This window comes from Amblyraja radiata, chromosome 4, assembly GCF_010909765.2.
Source record: "Amblyraja radiata isolate CabotCenter1 chromosome 4, sAmbRad1.1.pri, whole genome shotgun sequence".
NCBI lineage: Eukaryota > Metazoa > Chordata > Chondrichthyes > Rajiformes > Rajidae > Amblyraja > Amblyraja radiata.
Genome location: NC_045959.1, coordinates 70,829,088 through 70,850,277, shown reverse-complemented (window position 1 = coordinate 70,850,277; position 21,190 = coordinate 70,829,088). Strand labels below are relative to the sequence as shown.

General features: G+C 40.3%; 1 protein-coding gene across 1 annotated transcript in view; it reads left to right on the top strand.

The window, feature by feature from the left end:
* The first annotated feature begins 3,620 nt into the window (after nucleotides 1–3,620).
* Nucleotides 3,621–21,190, top strand: part of pxdnl (peroxidasin like) — a 498,663-nt gene continuing 481,093 nt past the window's right edge. Inside the window, exon 1 of the mRNA XM_033020388.1 lies at nucleotides 3,621–3,840. Coding sequence (XP_032876279.1) covers nucleotides 3,683–3,840 — 158 coding nt within the window. The 5' untranslated portion in view covers nucleotides 3,621–3,682. The remainder of the gene's footprint in view (nucleotides 3,841–21,190) is intronic.

Sequence of the window (21,190 nt, the reverse complement as noted above, 5' to 3'; positions counted from 1 at the left end):
ACATCACATACAGACATTGGGTAGAAAGCTTTGATTAAAGTCCATATTTGTAATCTATTAACCGATGCAGTGGCAGGGCAGTAGCATGTCTTGTTTAAACTCAAACTAATTGCATGTTTATCAATAAGCCTTAGTAGGTAAATGTACATGGAATTATTTTCAAACCGAATAAGAGTAACCATTAATTTTAATGTAAAAGACATACCCTGGTAACTATCTACTTCTATTTCCAAGCTGTGGCAGATTCTCAATAACCACTAGCTCAGTTCCCAGACTAACAGATTTATCAGTAGCTTCCTTCTACCTTGGGATTTTCTTCTCATCTTTTCTCACAGTACATTTAAGAAGACCAATGTTCCAGTCTTGTCTGACCCTTTATTGTTTCACATTTTCCAGATGACCATTTCAATGCTGTGTTTTCCACGTGGACACTGAAATCATTGCCTTTAGTTGCAGCAAACTTGCTTCCAAATGCTGCTTCCCCCTTCCATTTCCAGTTTACTGAATAGATGATGCAATCTTTATTTAGGATTGATTGCCTGCTTTCCAAGTTCAGCTGGGTTTGTGGACCTACACCAGTTCGACTATAAGTTAATAATTAACAGTCCTGCCCTGTTTTCACTCTGGGCTTCCCAATGAAGTACATTTAAATGTACTTGGTTATTTGGGCTGGATAATTAGAGTCATGGTTATACAGTGTGGAAACAGGCCCTTCGGCCCAACTTGCTCATGCTGACCAACATGCCCCATCTAAACTAGTCCCACCTGCCTGCGTTTGGCTCATATTCCTCCAAACTTACCCTATCCATGTACCTGTCCATGCCTTTGAAGCCTCATCCCCTGAATCATAGGATATTATTCCTAATGGATGTCCTAAAAACATATAGACCCAAACTTTCATTGTTTCTGATATAAAAAAGTGTAGAGATGAATTTATTATCATATTTTCAGGGCTCCTAATGCAAGAGCAAAAGTCCTGCGCTTTCTGGCTTCTCCATCAGTGGAGAGTGAAGGTGCAGTTGTATTCCAGGAGGAATAGTAAGGAATTATGAGCTATTTGCAAGAAGTGTCGCGAGAGTAAATGCAAAAGGATTTAAAATTTTCTAAATGAATTATATCTGGTTATGTGCTTTAATTAGTTAAAACTATTTTAAATGTCTCATATTCAATATTTATTTATCATTCTTTTATTGATAGATAATGTCAGGAATATTTAGCATCCTTGGCATATTTGACAGATGGCTAAACCTGGCATGATTTGCTGTTTAATGTAATTTGCTCATGTAATGCAACAATATTGCACAGGCCTGCAATACCTTGGGTCACTGGTCAACTTTGGCAAGTCAGATAGGATCATGTTAATCACATAGATTTCATAGAGTGTAATTATTTGCAGAATTTCTAAAATTTTATATTACTGAGATCTACACTGTTTCTTTGCATCTTAGAGTGTGTTTATTTAATCAAATCAAATCAAAGTATCCTTTATTGTCATTCAGACCTTTTGTGCCTGCAGTCATACATATAATAAAAACACACATTAAACATAAATTCAACATCCACCACAGTGAGTATACCAGGCACCTCCTCACTGTGATGGAAGGCAAAAGTCTTAAAGTCTTTGTCTCTTCCCTCCTTGTTCTCCCTCTGCGCTGAGGCGATCCAGGCCTCCGATGTTGTGACCCCGCCGGGTGATGGTAAATAAGTCAGTCCCGCGGCTGAATCCTTACATCCAATATGTCATATTCAAAAATTGAAAAGGTTTCATGATTATATTTTCTTTGCATGTTGCACTTAAAATACATAAATAGTGGTTTCATGGTCTTAAAAAAAGGGAACTATTTATGCCCTCCACTCAGGCCTTGTTTGCTCATACAGGCATCTGTTTGTTTATGGTGGGTTTTAAATTCTGTTATAGTGGTCTGAGAAACGACTACTGGAGTTTTCAACAGATCTTTATTCAAAAGTTCAATATCCAGTATACAGGTTCTCCAGACACGTCTGCCCACAACGGTGGTCAGCGCTGAACTAACGCGCGCAAGTGAAAAAACGCGTGAAACAAGCAGTTCCTCCCGAGTTACGTGACCGCGGCTTCCGAACGCCTGGTTCGATATATGCATGCGCTAGCAGGCGCCGCTACACTGTCATATTTATTGTAAACTTGTGTTTGATTATCTGCCAGCATTATTGGCATGAGATGTGACATGAATTCGGGTGTGACCTGCTAGTTACACAAGCCCACAAGAAATTTCAGAGAATTTTGATGTAGCTCAATCTAGCATGTAAAAGACTGTATTCTTGCTATGGTTATTTTTCCTTTGTTCTACCTGTACTTGTCTACAACTTGATTGTACTCAAGTATGGTATGATTTGACTAGATAGCATGCAAACATAGTCTTTCCACTGTATCAGCAGAATAGAAAATACTTGCAAAAATGTTTTGCAATAGAAAATACACTGATTGTAAATTCTAAAGTTGGAATAAACTAAGTATAATTGGAAATAAAGCACAAAAATAAATGAACATATATCTTGTTAATGCAAAAAAATAAATATAATTAACAATGGTTCATGATGGTTTAGTAGGTCAATGGTCTAATCCAGTGAAGTACTATACAGATCTGCATTGCTCTGTTTAATCTCAGGTCAGATTCAAATTTATACGTTCCAAATTCATTCACATGCAGTTGTCCAGCTATTGTCCTTGTGAAAGGTTTCGCAGGGGGAAATTCAGGCTGGATTTCCATTGCTATCCTAGGCACAATATAACCTGCAAATCCACATGTGTGAACATGGAGAAAGGATCAGATTTAATTGCTGCCATAAAATAATCTGCTATCCAACAGTATTAAACCTCAGCAATGGAGAATGATCCTTTGAGCACAGTGACAGAGGATGATCAGTGCCTTGAGATATAAATTTCAGCAGGTCAGCCAAAGACTAGGAGTGATGGTTTATAGGTTAAATAAACAGACCATTTTAATCACGAAGGACACAGGACCTAGAATGCATTGACATTTCAATGTTAATCTAAGCAAAATAAACCTATTATGAATCCATATGCAATTATATTTTATTTAATTTACCGTTCATTAATTGCCATTGGTATTAAATCTCCCATGATTTATGTCATTAATGAAAATCTCATCATGTAGTGAATGGACATTGAATGTATCGCATTTACATTATATTCAAGCATAGCCAAAGTTTATGAAGGATATCTTGCCCTGATGCTTCCACTGTATCACAGGTCAGTACTATAAAGGGGAGGGAGAGGAGCTTCTTTAGAAAGTAAAGATCATCAGATTTGGATATCAAGTTAAATTAAAGTTTGGTGTTGTCTGTAATGCAGATGATTCTATGTTGTAGTGTACACATTATCACTTGTATGAAGGGTATTAGTTTACAAATCGTATCCCACAAAAAATTGCCCAGGCTCTTTTGTTGTTTTGTGGAAGTGGTAGGTAAATTAGTGTCTTTAAATCCCAGCGTTAGGGCTACCCCTAATCTTGGCAGTGCTTTGTGGATAAAGCTGTTGGATTCTTTCTGCTCCCCGTGCTGTAATTTGATCCTGGTTGTGGTCTGATTGGATGTTCAAGCTGAGTTAAACTTGCCCAGACCCCACTGTTTCAGTTTAGATTCTGCAGCTCCAGGCACTGCCACTGATCTCATCTCTCCCAGGATGGTTCTCAAATGTTTCCTTCTCGTAACTATTTTCTTTCTCCTCTTCCCTGAACTCTCCTCCTGCCCAAGCCGATGCCTCTGCTTCAGAACCACTGTCCGCTGTATGCATTTGATGTTGGATCACATCCCCAAAGTAGCACCGCAGACTGTTATCCTGTAAGTACAGAACTTTATTCTGCAACTGTTTGAAAGTTTTTTTCACATTGTGAGTTCAGTTAACTGCTAGCTGTTTGTGGTGGTGATCACAATGTCCGTGGAACTATTACGTTGAGAGTGCAATTATGTTTATGATACGGGCCAAATTTGAAATCAAAGTTTAAAATTGTCCTGTGCTTCTGAGAAGTTTTAGTTTTAACTTCTGCTTTTGGAAACCAACAGCTGTAGCTTCAGTGATTTTTGTTGTTATAGAGCTGTTAAAATATTGCCTTTGCATTGAATAGGACATTATTTGAAGGATGGGAGCAAGAACACAATGCGTGTTTATTGGCATCTGCTGAGTTTTATTTTCATATTCTATGCCAAGTTTAATATATATGACTAAAAATACAGGATTAAGTTGATGTGAATTTGGATGAGGTGGGGGGTGATAATGGGTGCGGCAGGAAGATAGGTTATTATGGACTGAATAAGAAAAATAAAATGATTGCATGAATCCTGTTGGCACCAGTCATTATCAGCTTGGCAAAAGAAAAACTCTTAGAACTTAATGGGTGTAGAATGGCATGGTCATTGTCTGGAAGTTGTCAACCACTTTCTGAAAACTGTGAAGAAACAATGTTTTCTTTGCAATCACTTAAATAACAATACCCCCTGGACATACTTAAATCAATTTGTAATGCTGTCAGGCTGGGAAAGACTGCTTTCTGGTGATTATTTCTGAAAAATAATTTCATTAAATGCCAGAGATATTCTGGAATTGTGGCCTGAAATCACATGTCTCCCCAGTGAAATTTTAATCAGTCTCTCATGTGATCTTAGACAACCCTCTTCCTATCTCTTAGAAAGAAAATCATAGCCAGAGTTGTTTAAAAATCATGTTTTTTAACAACTGTATAAAATAAAATGTGAGTATATTGGGATTTAACCAAGGCTGACATGATTGAGATGTACTACCCTTCCACAATAATAATGTATGTAGCAAAGTGTATGCTGGCAGAAGTCCAGTGGGGACTCCACCCCACTGAGAAATGGATCCTGTGGTTCGTGAGTTTTCAGTTTAACATTTGTCCAGTGGATAACCTCAATCTATCACATCTCTTTGAATGGCTAAGCTGTAAGTGTAGTGTTCTCTTGGTTAAGTAATGAATCGAGCCGTGGATGCACTCTATATTCCAAAAGACATAGGCATTTTTTTGTGACATTTAGTGCTTCAATGCTCTTGCCCTTCCTTTGCCCTAACATGGCATGATTGAAAATCTTTCAATGGAGTAATCTTCAGTAAAGTGCAACTAATTTCATATCCCATTTATTTCATATTCTTGGATCAAGTAGCTCATAATCATTAATCATAAGGCAGATCTGTCTTGTGTCTGCTACACTGGGGGCTGGAAGATGTTTGGCTGCCTATCTTAAGAAGCCAATTATGGTAGCAAAGTTAACTCATTGTCATTGTTGCCACTTGCTCCACAGATCACGGTTTTACTTGATGTCATTTAACATTTCAATCATCCACCGATATGACTTTTCTTATCTTAAGAAGAGAATAGGAAAAATAATTGAACATGGCTTTAACCTGGCTTTTCAAAACTTTGGTCTGAGCCTGGTGGAAAGTAACATTCACTGTCATGTCGTTATGTTATAGCTATATATATATTTCAAAAAAGGATTTCACTGATTTTAATGCCCTTTGGAAAGTGTGAAATTGTGGAAAGGCCAGTTTAAATGCAAATCTATTTCTTGCAAAGAATATACTACATGGTGTGTTTTGCAGCTGATGTTACATGAACTGTTCTATGATTAAACATTTAGGCTTCTAGGTTCTTACTGAGGTAGTGACTACAGAATAAGATGGCAGAAGCATGAGTTTCTGACTGTTGGATTAAATGACAACAGAATTATTGGTATATAATTACTAACACGTGTAATGGGAAAAATGTGAAACTTGCTGTTACCTGGTGTGTTTGAAGTGCATAACCATTTAACAGGAAACTTGACAGGTACATTAAAAAGGAGTTACTTGATGAAATGGCAAGCCTAAAGGTTGGTAAATCTATGGGCAAGGGAAGCGATTGCTAGGATTCTGACAGAAATGTACAGATCTTTGTTAGCCATAGTCGAGGTATCAAATAACTGAAGGACAGCAAATGTGGAACCTTTAATCTAGAAGGGCAACAAGGAGCAGATGGGTAATTACGTGCCTGCGAATGTAAAGTCATTGTTGGGAAGGTTATTGGAAAAAAACCCTCGGGGGAAAAATAATCCACATTTGGAAAGATAGGAATTGTTCAGGTATGACAAAAATGCTGCAGAAACTCAGCGGGTGAGGCAGCATCTATGGAGTGAAGGAAATAAGTGACGTTTCGGGTCGAGACCCTTCTTCAGACCCTTGTTCAGGGATGATCAGCTTGGCTTTGTCAGGGAAAGATCCTACCTGACCAGTTTGACTGAAATTTTTTTGGCGAGCTAACACAATGTATTGATGAGGGAAGTGTGATTGATGTAGTTTACATGGATGTCAGTAAATTCTTTGAAAACATCCTATGTATGTATTTAGAAGGGCAGTTTGTGATTAAGGAGAGGCTCTTGAGGAGCATTAAGGTAGATAAATCTTCAGGGCCTGATGTGATCTATTCTGGGTTATTGAGAGAGGCAAGAGGGGCGATTGCAGGAGCGTTGAAAAAAGATCTTTGTGTCTTCCCTAGCCACAGGCGAGGTACCAGAGCACTGGAGAATAGCTAATGTTGTTCCTTTAGGAAGGGATTTAAAGAGAATCCAGGGAATTATAGGTTGGTGAGCTTCACGTCAACGATAGGGAGGTTTTTGGAGAGGATTCTTCAGGATAGGATTTTCTCCATTGGAAGAGAATTTGTTAATTCAGGACAGTCAGCATGGAGTTGCATGCGGGAGATTGTGCCTTACTAACTTGATCGAGTTTTTTGAGGAGGTGGTGAAGGTTATCGATGAGGGTAGGGTGGTGGATGTAAGGCAATTGACAAAGCCACCCATGATGGGCTGTCCAGAAGATTAAGATTAACAGTGACTTGGTCATTTGGATTCAGAACTGCCTTACTCGTTTAGCCTTTTTGATGACCTCATTGAGGTTGTGTCTGAACCTGTCGTATGAATCACAAGACTTGATTGCCTGAGATCTGGCCCTTATCAAGAATATTACCATTTTAGATTTTTTTCCATTTCAGTCTGAGTGGAAATTTGGATTATTTTCATCTTGTAAACTGGAAATAGTGGAGAGAAGATTTGCAAGAATGTTGCCAGGATTCAAGGGCCTGAGCTACAGGGAAAGGGTGGGCAGGCAAGGACATTTTTCCTTGGAGCACGGGAAGCTAACAGGTGTATAAAATCATGAGGGGAAAAGACAGCATGAATGCACAGTGTTTTTTATCCAGGGTAGGGGAATCAATAACCAGAGAGCATAGCTTTAAGATGAGAGGGAGAAGATTTAATAGAAACCTGAAGGGCAACTTTTTTCACTTGGTGGGTGGTGGGCATATGGAATGAGCGGCCAGAGGGGGTACAATAACAGCATTTAAAAGAAACTCGGATAGGTGCATGGATAGGAAAGGTTTAGAAGAATACAGGAAATGGGACTAGTTTAGATGTGGTTTCTTGGTCGGCACGGATGAGTTGGGCCAAGGAGCCTGTTTCCGTGTGGTATGACTCATGACTCCATGATATCAGGTATATTAAAATTTTCAGAGGTTGACTTTCAGCACTACTTATGCCTACTGGTGTGTCCATTTGGCCCATTAGTTGAAATAATTTTTGCAGTTATAAATGAATGACATGTATGAAAACCCACCCAGTGTATTTAAAGAGCAGAGAATATATTGTGAAGGTTCTCACAGTTCCCCATGTTTCTCTGTGTTTCTCTATGTCTTCTGCATGTCTCGGGTTTGGAACAAGGAAACTAAATATGCACATAATTACAGTTTTGCTCACATTTGAAGAAAATTGGATTCAGATGAATAATTTGGAGACATTGGTTCTTCTAATGGTAGGAAGTGTTCAATTATGAGCTGAGTAGGCAATACAGGTGCCACATGTGCAGAAGGCCCAGATTGGGGGTGGCAATTCTGATTAGCAACATGACAAGCCAAATGTCAATACCGATTGTTAGGTGAATGTTCATTGAATGACATTTGCGTATTTTTGAGAAATACAATGAGTTGAGATTCGAACCTTTCAGTGAGGCAGCTGACTCTCTCATTGTTTCCACACTATGAGAAACAAAACACAGACAATGGCATCTAAATGGATTCTAAGCTAAACTATGCCTAAACAAACTCTCTAATATTTGGTCAAGAATGTCCCACTCCTCTGACAATCACCAGATACTTTGAATTAGACTTCCAAACACATTGAATCTCTTAACAGGCACAATTCAGTAGGAATCTTTCTTGTCAGGCTTTTTGCAAATCTTTTGAAGAACCCTTTTCTTATTATTTTCCAAAGTAATGAAGGTTTGGTAGGTTTAGACATTTTTTTCAACTTATTTTATCAGTTGCATACACTGGTATTATTTATAGATAAGCTTTTCATGTAGAATGGTAGAGATCCCCATTAGTGTCCATTATAACAGGTTTGTCTAACATTAAATTTCTCAGCACTACTTATAATCTAAAAGCTTTGCTGATCATCACTAATTTGTTCTGTTTAAATATTGAGTGCTTGGGGGACTGGCAATATTTCTAGCAATGTTCCATTGTTAGATCTGATAGTTTCAGCAACTTGTGATGAGTGAAAATAGTGCAACTCGGTTACATTGGACAAAGTAGAATTTCTACTGGATGTCTCCTGTCAGAAGTTAAGAAGATCTTCAGCAGAAAGCCGAGAGAAACAGACATTTCCCTGAAGTTTACCATGATGCTATCAAAGGAGACGGGGACAAGTTCCTGCAATTATCTGCAATGTACACAGCATTCCCATATTCCCATGGTATGCAATTGTATAATTTTGAAAGGTAAACACGTAAAGAGCCTTTTAAAATAATTTTTGAAATAATTTATCTGAGGCAATATTGTCAAAAACCTAAGGAAGTTAGATATGAATTTTATACAACTTTTCTGCCCAAGTCACTTGGTTTTTAATCAGTTTTCACCTCTCTCAGGAGTAGCACATGAATTAAGAGTAAAGTGTGATTGTGACGAAAAGCTTGGATGGACCCAATGATTTTGCCATTGGTAATTATTTGTATGTTAATAATAACTGCGAAATATAGATTTGTTTGGCTTGTTTTTGCTTCTAAAAAGAAACAAATCAAGCACAATTCCCTCGTCATTGTGTCTGAGAGAAAATGCCATCACAAGGAACTGGAGTCTTGAGATAAACACGAAATGCTGGATTAACTCAGCAGGCCAGGCAGCATCTCTGGAGGACAAGGATAGACGATGTTTTGGTCTGGGACCTTTCTTCAGACTGACATTTTGGATTGGGTCCCTTCCTTATGCTGAGTCTGAAGAAGGGTGCCGATCTGAAACATCATCTATCCATGTCTTCCAGAGATGCTGCCTGACCCGCTGAATTAATGCAGCACTTTGTGTTTCAGTGAAAATGCTCCTCGTTTTACGATGCTTCGACTTGCGATATTTTGAATTTACGACCGGCAAACGGCAGCGAGCCGTACATCACTTCTGGTCACGTGATCGAAATGTATTAAATGCGTTTTCGACGTGATATTTTCGGAACATAACCCCATCGTAGGTTGAAGAGCATCTGTAGAGCTTTAGAATTAATGACATTCCTGAACTTTACCGTTTAAGTTAAAGTGATTTTAGGTCCCTAATGATGAAGTGAAAACACTAAATGGAAGTTAACTTTTTCTTCTCTATGTTACGTGGGAGTGTGAGAAGGGACAATGCAATCCATTAAACTGATTTAATAAATGCTGTGCAATTGATTCCAAACAAATGCACGTACGCCAAAGGTAGAATTCCAATGTGGAATATTTCCAACTCTGAGTACAGGCCCAACCAAGAACACAGCAACCATGACCCAAAAATAATATTGTCTGGAAAAATATGTTAGTCATTAGGATTCAATAACGATAAGCTCTAAATAATCACTTAGTTCCTAAATTTTAATAATGTATTTATGCTCATTACATTACACATCTGTAATTGTAAAGTGCTTTCATGGAGAATTATTAAATATATATGGGAGGTCATATCAGCACTTTCGCAATACTGAAGTACAGGTTATACAAGGGTACATTAGGACTTCTGGCATGGGTCAAGCATTTACTGGGGCACCACAATCAAGATATTTGTTTACTTATGTGTCCTAGGGAATTTTGGGGCTTTGGTTGGGGGTATAAATAATGGAATTCTGTCTTTATAGGTTGGCATGTCTTTCAGTAGTAGGTTATCAGTCTACTGGATATAATTATTTATACTTCCTATAATGATCCATTTTCCTTTTAGCTGGAAGTGGGGATGAATTTGGGTTGATGAAGACTAGGACTAGAGGTCATAGCCTCAGAATTAAAGGATGTTCTTTTAGGAAGGAGACGAGGAGATATTCCTTTAGTAGTGAATCTGTGGAATTATTTGCCACAGAAGGCCGTGGAGGCCAATTCAGTGGATATTATTAAAGGCGGAGAGATATATTCTAGATTAGTACAGGTGTCAGAGGTTATGGGGAGAAGGCAGGAGAATGGGGTTAGGAGGAGAGATAGATCAGCTGTGATTGAATGGAGTAGACGTTATGGGCCGAATGGCCTAATTCTATTCCTATCACTGATTACCTTATGGATGTTTGACGTAGCCTATTTGGAATTCAAGGCTTTTACAAGGTCCTATATGGTCAAAAAAGTAAAAACAAGAAGATGTCTGTAAAGTCAGATTGGAAAACACATTATTGATTAGCACAGATATGATGACTCCTTTCATACAGAAATTTGTCTACATTTCTTTTAGTTTTATAATTCTGTTCAAGCAACAGAAAAAAATGATCCAGGCCTCCAGGGTAAGAGTTTTTTGCAACATAGTTATTTTGGAGCAGTACATCAGTTGCTTCTCCTGGCATATGTTGCATGTACAGTTTTAATGCTGGAAAAAGAATTTAAATGCATTAGGGAGAAAGGAAAATAAATGTGCCTTTCTGTAGCTAACAATGCTTTTTGTGTAATAAAAGTCAATGAAAGAGCAATATATCTGAAGCTTGAATACAATACAATCCATTTAAAGTGTTTTCCCTACTGTTTATCCAAGTATCTCTGCGTTAATGCAATTCTTTCACTTTACTTTGTGAACAGTGAATCCAAGTTTTTTTTTAATGTAAAAATCTAGGTGCTGCTATTTACTTTTAGCACAGGTTATATTTTTACTTTTGATATGGATTCACTGTCAGAGTTTTCTACTACATTGAGAATTGGATATCTAATGGGCCTATCCCACGGGCAACTTTTTAGGCGACTGCAGGAGACTATGCAGTCGCCACATGTTCGCTGGTGGTTGCCGGGGAGTCGCCTTCATGGTCGTGAGGAGTTCCCGTATTCTGGGAACTAGTCGCGACCTCATTATGACCGGCGTGAAGTTTTCAACATGTTGAAAAATTAGAGGCGACTAGAATGAAGCCGCCATGGAGAGTAGCGAGAATTCTCAATCCGTAGGTGGGTCGCCAGGAGGTCCTAATGCATTGCTAGGAGGTCGAAGGTTCTCAGAGGTTCTCGTAAAGTGTAGCCGGTGCTGACCAGTGAATTTCATTGGCTCATTGGGGAAAAAAAGGTAAGCAGTAGTTTTTAAAACTAAGGATAACGGACTGTTGTAATGTTAAATGTCCGCCGAGATTCATAGCCGTGTATCTCTGGCTTATTAAAAGTTGTCTCCACTCCTTCTCCCCGCTCTCTCCCCCCTCCCCTAAAGGACTTACTGTACACTGTGCTTTAGCCTTCTTTTCACAGCGCCAATCTTCCTGTTCATCGTGGTGTGTGGCTGTTTCACCTTGGCTTTGCACCGTGTGAATTTTTTAGACAGCACTCCCCCCGCTTGCCCTGTCCCCTGCCTGCATAATGGACGGATGAAGGAAGCGATGTGTTTGTGTGTGTTCCACTCTGACAGTCGCCGTTCCAGTTGCTGGTTTTTCAGGCGGCTGCCAGCAACTTGACAGTCGCCGGCAGTCTGCTGAAAAATCGCTTAAGTGGGACAGGCCCATAAATAAGAAAATTGATCCACAAAGCCAAAACATAAAATAAAACTACTGGATCCTTCCTCAAAGCTCAAAGCCCAGCAGGCAAGATTAGCAGCAAAGTATGGCATGAAAGATGCTGTTATTTTGGATGAAGATCTTGGCTTTCTTCCTATTTATACATAAGTACATAATATAATTACACATTTTTGTCAGGTCACATCATTGCATCACCTGCATGTGGCATTATTGTGCTGGAAGTAAAACCATCACCTGCGAAAAAGATGTGACTTGCATTGTTTTTGTGGACATATTAACTGGTCTTTGGTAATCAAATTGATTAAAGCGATTGTGTTTCAGACAGAATTTTTTCACAATCATTTTGCTTCCATCCATTCTCATGCAAAGCTGCTGATGTATAAGAAACTTTTAGATTGAATAAGTGAGTTTGGTATTCCTACTGCGCATGCCTAGGTCATAGGTCACTAGCTATAAACAGTCTAGGCAATGGTGGTGCTGCATTGTGTGCAGGCTTGCGTTTCGTCCGTGGTTGGGGTCGGGCCCGGCTCTCTGTCGCTGCGGCCGTTATTGCTGCTGGGCCGTCCCTGTTCCCTCCTGGGTGTCCTGTCTCTGTCTGGGGACGGCCCCAGACTTCCAGCCGGCACGGGGGGGGAAGCATGGGGGAGAGGCGCTGGCTCTGCTCCGGCTCCTGGGGGGGGGGGGGGGGGGGGGGGGGCCGCGTTCCCTGCCGGGCCGGTGAACGTCGGCTGTGCCTCTCGCCTTTTCCAGTGGCTGTTGAGAACTTACATTCTCTCAATTGGAAAGGTGCCACTGCCCCCTCCCCCTTCCAGTCTTTCACACTAGGGTACAACAGCCCCCACAAACCCGGAGGGGAGGGTGACACCCTATGGGAGATGGCACCCAGCCACAACTTGGGAGAGGCAACACCCTGATTCACTTCTCTTCTCCACCTCCACCCCCCTCCCCTCAGTCCGACACCGAGATCCTGCTGAAGATGGGCAGCCGCCGGCCCTGCTCTAAGATGGACGACTCTGCGCCGCTGCTGCTGGAGTCGTCCTGGTCGGAGAGAGAGTCTGCAGACAGGTTTCCTGCCAGCCATGGGCAGGCCGGGCGCCCACTGGAGCTGTTGGTGCTGTTAATGGTGCTGGCGGAAGCAGCAAACTCCTCCCCCTCCCTTGCCAAGCCCAGAGTCCGGGTTAGCTCCAACTCCAGGTCGGGGCTGAAGGCTGCCCACAGGGCAGCCCAGTCGGGCACCAGGCCGGAGGAGGCTGAGCCCAGGCTGGTACTCTGGCATAGATGAGGCCGGGGCCCTCGCTCCTCATCAGGGTTGTGGATGAAGTGGCAGCGGGTACCATAGCGGCAGAAGCCGATGGTGTGGAAGATGCGGCAAGGCTCGGGTGGCGACTGAGGGAGCGCAGCTCGGCCAGGCCATTGACAAACTGGCACGTTGCCATAGCGGCCGATCAGGGATCGTGTTCCTCTGGAGTTGGAGGGGTTATTTTTGTAAAAAATGACTGCAATTTACCATTTCGATAAAATATACAGATAGAAAATTCTGAGCACTACATTTTAGCATTTTTATAAAATGTGCAAATCACAAATTCTGAGCACTTTCATTAATATCACAAACTAATGCTTTATGTGATGCATTCGTTTTAGAGACTTATCCCTTGGCTCACTGAATCGGATGTTTCCCACAACGATTAACAATTTCAGGCATTAGTATACCAGGTAAATATCCAGCAACACGACATTAGCTGAGATCATTTTTTTAAAGAAGCATTAAAAATGCATTTGTTTCAGGACTTAGCAAATAGGTCACAGTGCAGGTAATATATTTTCTAATATGTAAACAAATGAACTAAATTAAGTTTGCTCAAACTTATTCATTCATTTACCTAAAGGAAACTTTTTGCCCCAATAACCTGGATTGAATCTGAACTCCAGCCACGCAGCTGAAGTAATTTATCACAAAGTAACAGCAAGGGTTTAATTTACAATTTAACTCTTCTGACCAATATGATAATGCTGATTAAAACCAGGTAACAATTGCTTTGGTTCCGTGAGTGGGTACAGCTCCTGTTGCACATTGAACAAATTCTAGAAGTTAGTGGAATCCCATTTTCCATACTTTGTAATTATTTTATGCGCCTCAGCCATTAGAATTAGATTAATGTTGTTAGTTCCAATTCACTTGATGAATATTTAATTGCAACTGGAACCAATTGGATTTACATTTAGTGGTGTTCACTTAATGATGGACTTGATAAAAGAGGTCAAATTGTAGTGGAGCTTTTTATTGCATTATTTCCCCAGCAGTAATAATGAGGAGGGACAAATATAAAGCATGGTGTAGGCTATATGGCAGATTGTTAAGGCTTTAATGATAAATTATCTTGTGGAAATGGACACATCACACCAATAGACCACTCCCTAGTTGTGTTATGTCAGGAGTTGAAAATATTTATGTACTATATTCATTATGATGATTTAAAAAACCATTCATCTGTTTTCAAAGAACAATAATCTTTTATTGTCGTCACTGAATGCCACTGCAGGTGTTGCACTGAAAAGGGGAGAAATGTTTGGTGCAGTTTTTTAATCAGAATAAATCCATATATTCCAACTTAAAATAGAAGTGAATGTTTATTGTACTGAAATTACATGGAGCGAATGGAAGTGCAAGGTATGAGTGGCAGTTTATGAATTAGAAGCTTGGCATTTTAACCATGTTGTACAATGTGGTTTCCTATTACACAATACTAGTTGAGCTTAATCAAAATCATTACTCCTTTGTATGGCATTGCTGTTTTATTTTTAAGTGACATGAGGAAGTGTTTATGGAGATATAAGGTCTGAAGAAGAGTTTCGACCTAAATTTGAGGTCAGAGTTGTCACCTATCCGTTCTGTTTACAGATGTTGCCTGACTTGCTGTTACTGTAGCCTCTTATGTTTTGGCTGAGTAAATGTCTATTATGCTTGACACTGAAAAATGTGGCAAAGAACACAGAATAATAGGGATCTGCAATTCCTTCTGCTAAATGGTTTGAATGGAGGAACAGTTAGAATTGTCATATGTGATAGATTTCGTAAGGTTATAGTATCTAGATTTCTTGCACTAAGCCAGATGAGTTGTGATTCAGTTCATCCATGATATAATTGAATGAAAGAGTAAGTTCAAGGGACAGAATGAGCTCATTTTGTTTCTTTGGAATAAGACAAAAAAAAAAGGAAATCTCAAGCCAAACATATTTCAAAATCTGGAGATTTTCTGAGAAAGGAAAATAAAGACCTAGAAATTAGAGAAAGGCTGCAGGTGCTGGAGTCCTGACCAAAAAACAAAGTGCAAGTCAGGCAGCATCTGTGGAGGGAAATGGATAGACAAAGTTTTGGGTCTGAAGAATGAAGAGGGGTCCTGTCTCGAATGCCCATTTTTGTCCACACATTAGAAGTTACACAATTTCAATTCAATTTCAATATGAAGAATAGCAAATAATTGTAATTTCATTAATTACAACTTAAAACATTTTTAATGAAAAAGTTTCTTAAATAGCAACTACATTCCTATGATAGGATATATATAATTCTGAGTGCTGATGGAACAATATTTAATTAAGATTACGATAGATGCACCAAAACGGTTCCTCTTGCCCCTGACTCAGTCTAAAGAAGAGTCTGAACAAATGTCACCTATTCCACTCTATGATCATTGTTTTCGTCCGTCTGTCCGGGCGGTTCGCTCACTCTTGGCGCACACACACACACACACACACACACACACACACACACACACACACACACACACACACACTTTCTCCCCCCCCCCCACCCTCGCAGAGCGAAGGATGACATCAAACGGGTCATGGCAGCTGTCAAAAAGGAACGGAAATGGTAAGGGGAAATTAAAAACAAAACCACCCGAAGGAAATAGATTTCAGAAAAAAGGGGGGCCGGCCATCGCTCCGTGTCGGAGGGGGGGGGGGGGTGGGAGTATGGCTTGAGTGGGTGCATGATTTTCTAGAGCTTCTTCCTAATGGCAATGTTTTACATGTTTAAAGTTAATAAGGAAGACTAGGCAGGAATATCAAAATGATCGCCTGCAGCTGAGAAAAAAAAGATGATTTGTGTGGTATTTGGTAAAATAATAGCAATATGACGACGCCATGACCAAAGCTAAGATACTAGAGCGGAGACGGAAGCCGGTTACGGAAATGCCGCTAAAGATTACCCATTACCTACTACGGCTTTTTTGTCGAGTGGACTATCTTGCTCCACTCTAGTATCTTTGTTGTTTGTGTGTGGGGATTGCTGGTCGATGGGCCGAAGGACCTGTTGTATTACTAATTACAATTCTTGCTATTGAGGGAGTGCAGCGTAGGTTCACAAGGATAATTCCCGGGATGGCGGGACTGCCATATGCTGAGAGAATGGAGCGGCTGGGCTTGTATACTCTGGAATTTAGAAGGGTGAGAGGGACTATTATTGAAACGGAAAAGATTATTAAGGGTTTGGACACGCTAGAGGCAGGAACCATGCTCCCGATGTTGGAGAAGTCCAAAACCAGGGGCCACATTTTAAGAATAAGTGGTAAGCCATTTAGAACAGAGATGAGGAAACACTTTTTCACACAGAGAGTTGTCAGTCTGTGAAATTCTCTGCCTCAGAGGGCGGTGGAGGCCGGTTCTCTGGAAACTTTCAAGAGAGAGCCCTTGAAGATAGTGGAGTCAGGGGATATGGGGAGAAGGCAGGAACGGGGTACTGATTGTGGATGATCAGCCATGCTCACATTGAACGGCCATGCTGACATGAAGGGCCGTATGGCCTATTCCTGCATCTATTGTCTATTGTCTATAAATTAAATCAATCTAAACAACAACATGCATAATAAAATATGCATACAATGTGCCAATCAGTGCATATTTTTTGGTATTAGATTGTATTTTTTGGTATTATACCAGAACATCAAAATTTAAGCCTTTCAAATTCATTTCTAAGATTCTAGATATGCGGTGTTCGGGGGAAAAAAAAAACTTTTTCAAAAGCAACTTTGGATAGGGTTTGATAGAATTTTAATGAAATGTTTATATATTTTGACTGGCATATTAAAACATTATCAACATACTAAATAACAATGAAATTATATAAAATAGGTTATTTAGCCTAGATAACTTGATGCAAGCTATCATCTTTGAATCTGGACTACACGTCTTCCCACCCTGCCCCCTGTAAAGACTCCATCCCCTACTCCCAATTCCTCCGCCTACGCCGCATCTGTTCCCAGGATGAGACATTCCACACCAGGGCATCGGAAATGTCCTCGTTCTTCAGGGAACGGGGATTCCCCTCCGCCACCATAGATGAGGCTCACACCAGGGTCTCATCCATACCCCGTAACACTGCTCTCTCTCCCCATCCCCGCACTCGCAACAAGGGCAGAGTCCCTCTGGTCCTCACCTTTCACCCCACTAGCCGCCAAATACAACACATAATCCTCCGCCATTTCCGCCACCTCCAACGTGACCCCACCACTCGCCACATCTTCCCATCTCCCCCCATGTCTGCCTTCCGCAAAGACCGCACCCTCCGCAACTCCCTCGTCAATTCTTCCCTTCCCTCCCGCACCACCCCCTCCCCGGGCACTTTCCGTTGCAACCGCAAGAAATGCAACACCTGTCCCTTCACCTCCCCCCTCGACTCCATTCAAGGACCCAAGCAGTCGTTCCAGGTGCGACAAAGGTTCACCTGTATCTCCTCCAACCTCATCTACTGCATCCGCTGCTCTAGATGTCAGCTGATTTACATCGGGGAGACCAAGCGTAGGTTGGGCGATCGTTTCGCCGAACACCTCCGCTCAGTCCGCAATAACCTACCTGAACTCCCGGTGGCTCAGCACTTCAACTCCCCCTCCCATTCCCAATCCGACCTCTCTGTCCTTGGTCTCCTCCATTGCCAGAGTGAGCAACAGCGGAAATTGGAGGAACAGCACCTCATATTCCGTCTGGGGACCTTGCGTCCGTATGGCATTAACATTGAATTCTCCCAATTTTGCTAGCCCTTGCTGTCTCCTCCCCTTCCTTAACCCTCTAGCTGTCTCCTCCCACCCTCTCATCCGCCCGCCCTCGGGCTCCTCCCCCTCCTCCCCCTCCTCCCCTTTTCCTTCTTTCTCCCACCCCCCATCAGTCTGAAGAAGGGTTTCGGCCCGAAACGTCGCCTATTTCCTTCGTTCCATAGATGCTGCTGCACCCGCTGAGTTTCCCCAGCAATTTTGTGTACCTATCATCTTTGAATAGTTTGATTTCATTTAAACTCTTTAAGATGTTAATGATTATATTGGAGTTTTCACTGTTATAATATGTGAACTGCCAGGATAAGAATTCAGTCAATGCATTGTTTTAAGAATGGGAAGCATTTAAGACATAGAATATGGAACAGTACAGCACAGGAATGGGCCCTTTGGCCCACAATGTTTGTGCCGAACAAGATGCCAAGTTAAACTGATCTCACCTACCTCTACATGAACAATATCCTTCTATTTCCTAATTTTCCAGGTGCCTAGCAAAAGGTCTCTTAAATGATACTATTATATCTTCCTCCATCACCATCTTTGCGTTCCAGGCCCCCACTGAAAAACTTTCCCCGCACATCTCCATAAAGTTTCCCCCTCTCACCTTATAACATTGCCTTCTAGTGTTGGACATTTCCACCCTGGGAAAAATGTACTATCTACCCTATCTATGTTTCTCATAATTTTATATACTAGTTTCAAGTCTCCCCTCAACCTCAAACATTCCAGAGAAAACAATCCAAGTCTATCTAACCTCTCCCTGTAGTTGAAACCTTCTAATTCAGGCAGCAATCTGGTAAACAACCTCTTCAAAGCCTCCACGTCTTTCCTGTAATGGGGCAACCAGAACAGCACGCAATACTCCAAATACATTTTTTAAATATAAAAACATTAGATCAGCAAATGTTTATCTATTCAACAAGTGCTTATGTCTATTTGTTCCCTTGGCAATTTTATTTAGATTTTTAGGAAAACTCTGAGAATAGCAAGAATGCACAGCAAAATTTAATGCAGATTCATTACAATATACTCGCTGCATTGCAAAGGTGTGTTCTTATTCTAACAGTGTGCAATGTTAGGAATATAAGGAATTACTGAGAAATGGTTTAGTTAGAAAGAAGGTGCTATGCATTATCTATGTTATGAAGTTGTGCTCCCATGGCTAACTAGAGGGTGCGTTGGGTTCTTTCCTCATCAAAATTATCTGCTGGCAGGTTAATTGGTTACTATAAATTACCCATTGGCGTAGTTGAGAATCACAAAGAGGAGTTGATGGACACCTGAGGAAGAATAAAGAAGCGGGGCTGCAGGGAAATAAGAAACATGGATAATGGGACTGATGAGTTTGCTCTGCTGCGAGCTGGCATGGACTTAACGGCCTCCTATAATGTAATAAGGAAATCAGTGAGTCTATATGTCATACATAAAAGCCACATTGTTAATGCATGTATTCACATACATTAACACAGCTTTTCCCAATTTGAAAAGAGTGATTCACATATTTGCATTTTTTACAAATTTTACCTATTCACAAACCTTTTGAATTACTTTGACCTTCTCAAAAAAACATGCATCATTGTCAATGCATAAACTTCTTGATGAGAAAAGCATGGCTTTTTGTCTCAGTTCCATAGAATTGGGTGTTGTTCTCAACCCCGTCTCCACTGGATCAACCTCTGGAATGAACCACAATCAAATCAACATTTTCTTGCAGAACCCAAATGAATAAATGCATGCACACTTCCAATTTTATTTCCTTTTCTCACAAGATAACTCTTTGTACAACACATTTAACTATCACTCTAACCATTTCCAAATGTTTGACTTATTAGGTGGTGTTAAAACACAAACTTTACCAAGTTTTTTGAAGTGTTTGTCTCCATGATTTAATTCATAATTTTATTTCAACCTCAACTATTTCTCTTCCACTCTTCTCTGAAGATTTGGCAGAACCACTATATTCTGAATCTTTTGCAGATTAATTACTCAGCAAGAATATAATGTGTTGTGGCATCATTCTCCAGTTTAGCGAAAAGTCAGCTAATCAATATATCATTCTTGAGCTTGAGCATGTTTGTAATACTTGTCTCTGCAGTGCTTCCTTAACAGTAGCAATGTTACAAAATTTTAAGATTTTAAAAATCAAGTCTGTAATTTATCCCATCAGATAAAGCATAAAAAGAAGTTTAATTTGACACCTAATTCACTTTCATATCTTCAGTATTAAAAAGGTTATGGCCATTTTCATACTCGGAAATTAGCATCTTGTTCCCTATTGCTTTTCCATTGACTTAACACAAAAGCTGTGACTGAGGACAGTCAAAAGCCCATAATGTTCTTAAAAATTAAGAGAACTGAAAGAAATTTTCAGTTATTATAGATTGAAGCATTCTGAAACAAATATGAAACAATCTTACTTAAATGACTTGAAATTAAAGCTAATTGTACCTAATTGTAGCTAATTACAAAATTCAATTACTAGACCTAAACATCTATCAATTTCTTAAGAATAAATTAACATTTTTAAATAGCCTAAGTGTCCAAATAACATTCACACAATAATTCACATTATAACATAATTTTTAAATCACATTGTCATGGATTTATAGGCCAAATGGAAGGAATTTAATGTTTAATACCTGTAAATTAATGGCCATTTAAATCATCTTGTGAGTGGGTTTTCTGGAACGTGATCAATTGGAACGTTGCGGTTGCGGTGAAGTTAAACCCCCATATCGGCAGGAAAAATACTGCCGGTTCGTATGGGGAAAATATCACTGTTTCGCAACGTAAAATGTGAATTAAAGGCATCTTAAGGGGCACTTTTATACATAAAATAAACGTCTTTCCTTTACCTGTCCCGTACCTGAAATCCATACTCGTTGTTGGCGTTGACGGCCTTAGAAGCTGATTTTTAAATTACTCCAACACTGAACTTGTCGGGCGAAATAAAAAAAAAATGCACAGAACGGCCGTGGGAACAATTCTTCAGCAAAAGCTTGCACTCCAACCAAATATAATCCAGGACAAGGTAGGAAAAAAATGCGTTTTAACCCCGCCCCCCCCCCCCCCCTCAAAGGCACCAAAATCGCGCACACGACCAGTGGCAGAATTGCAGC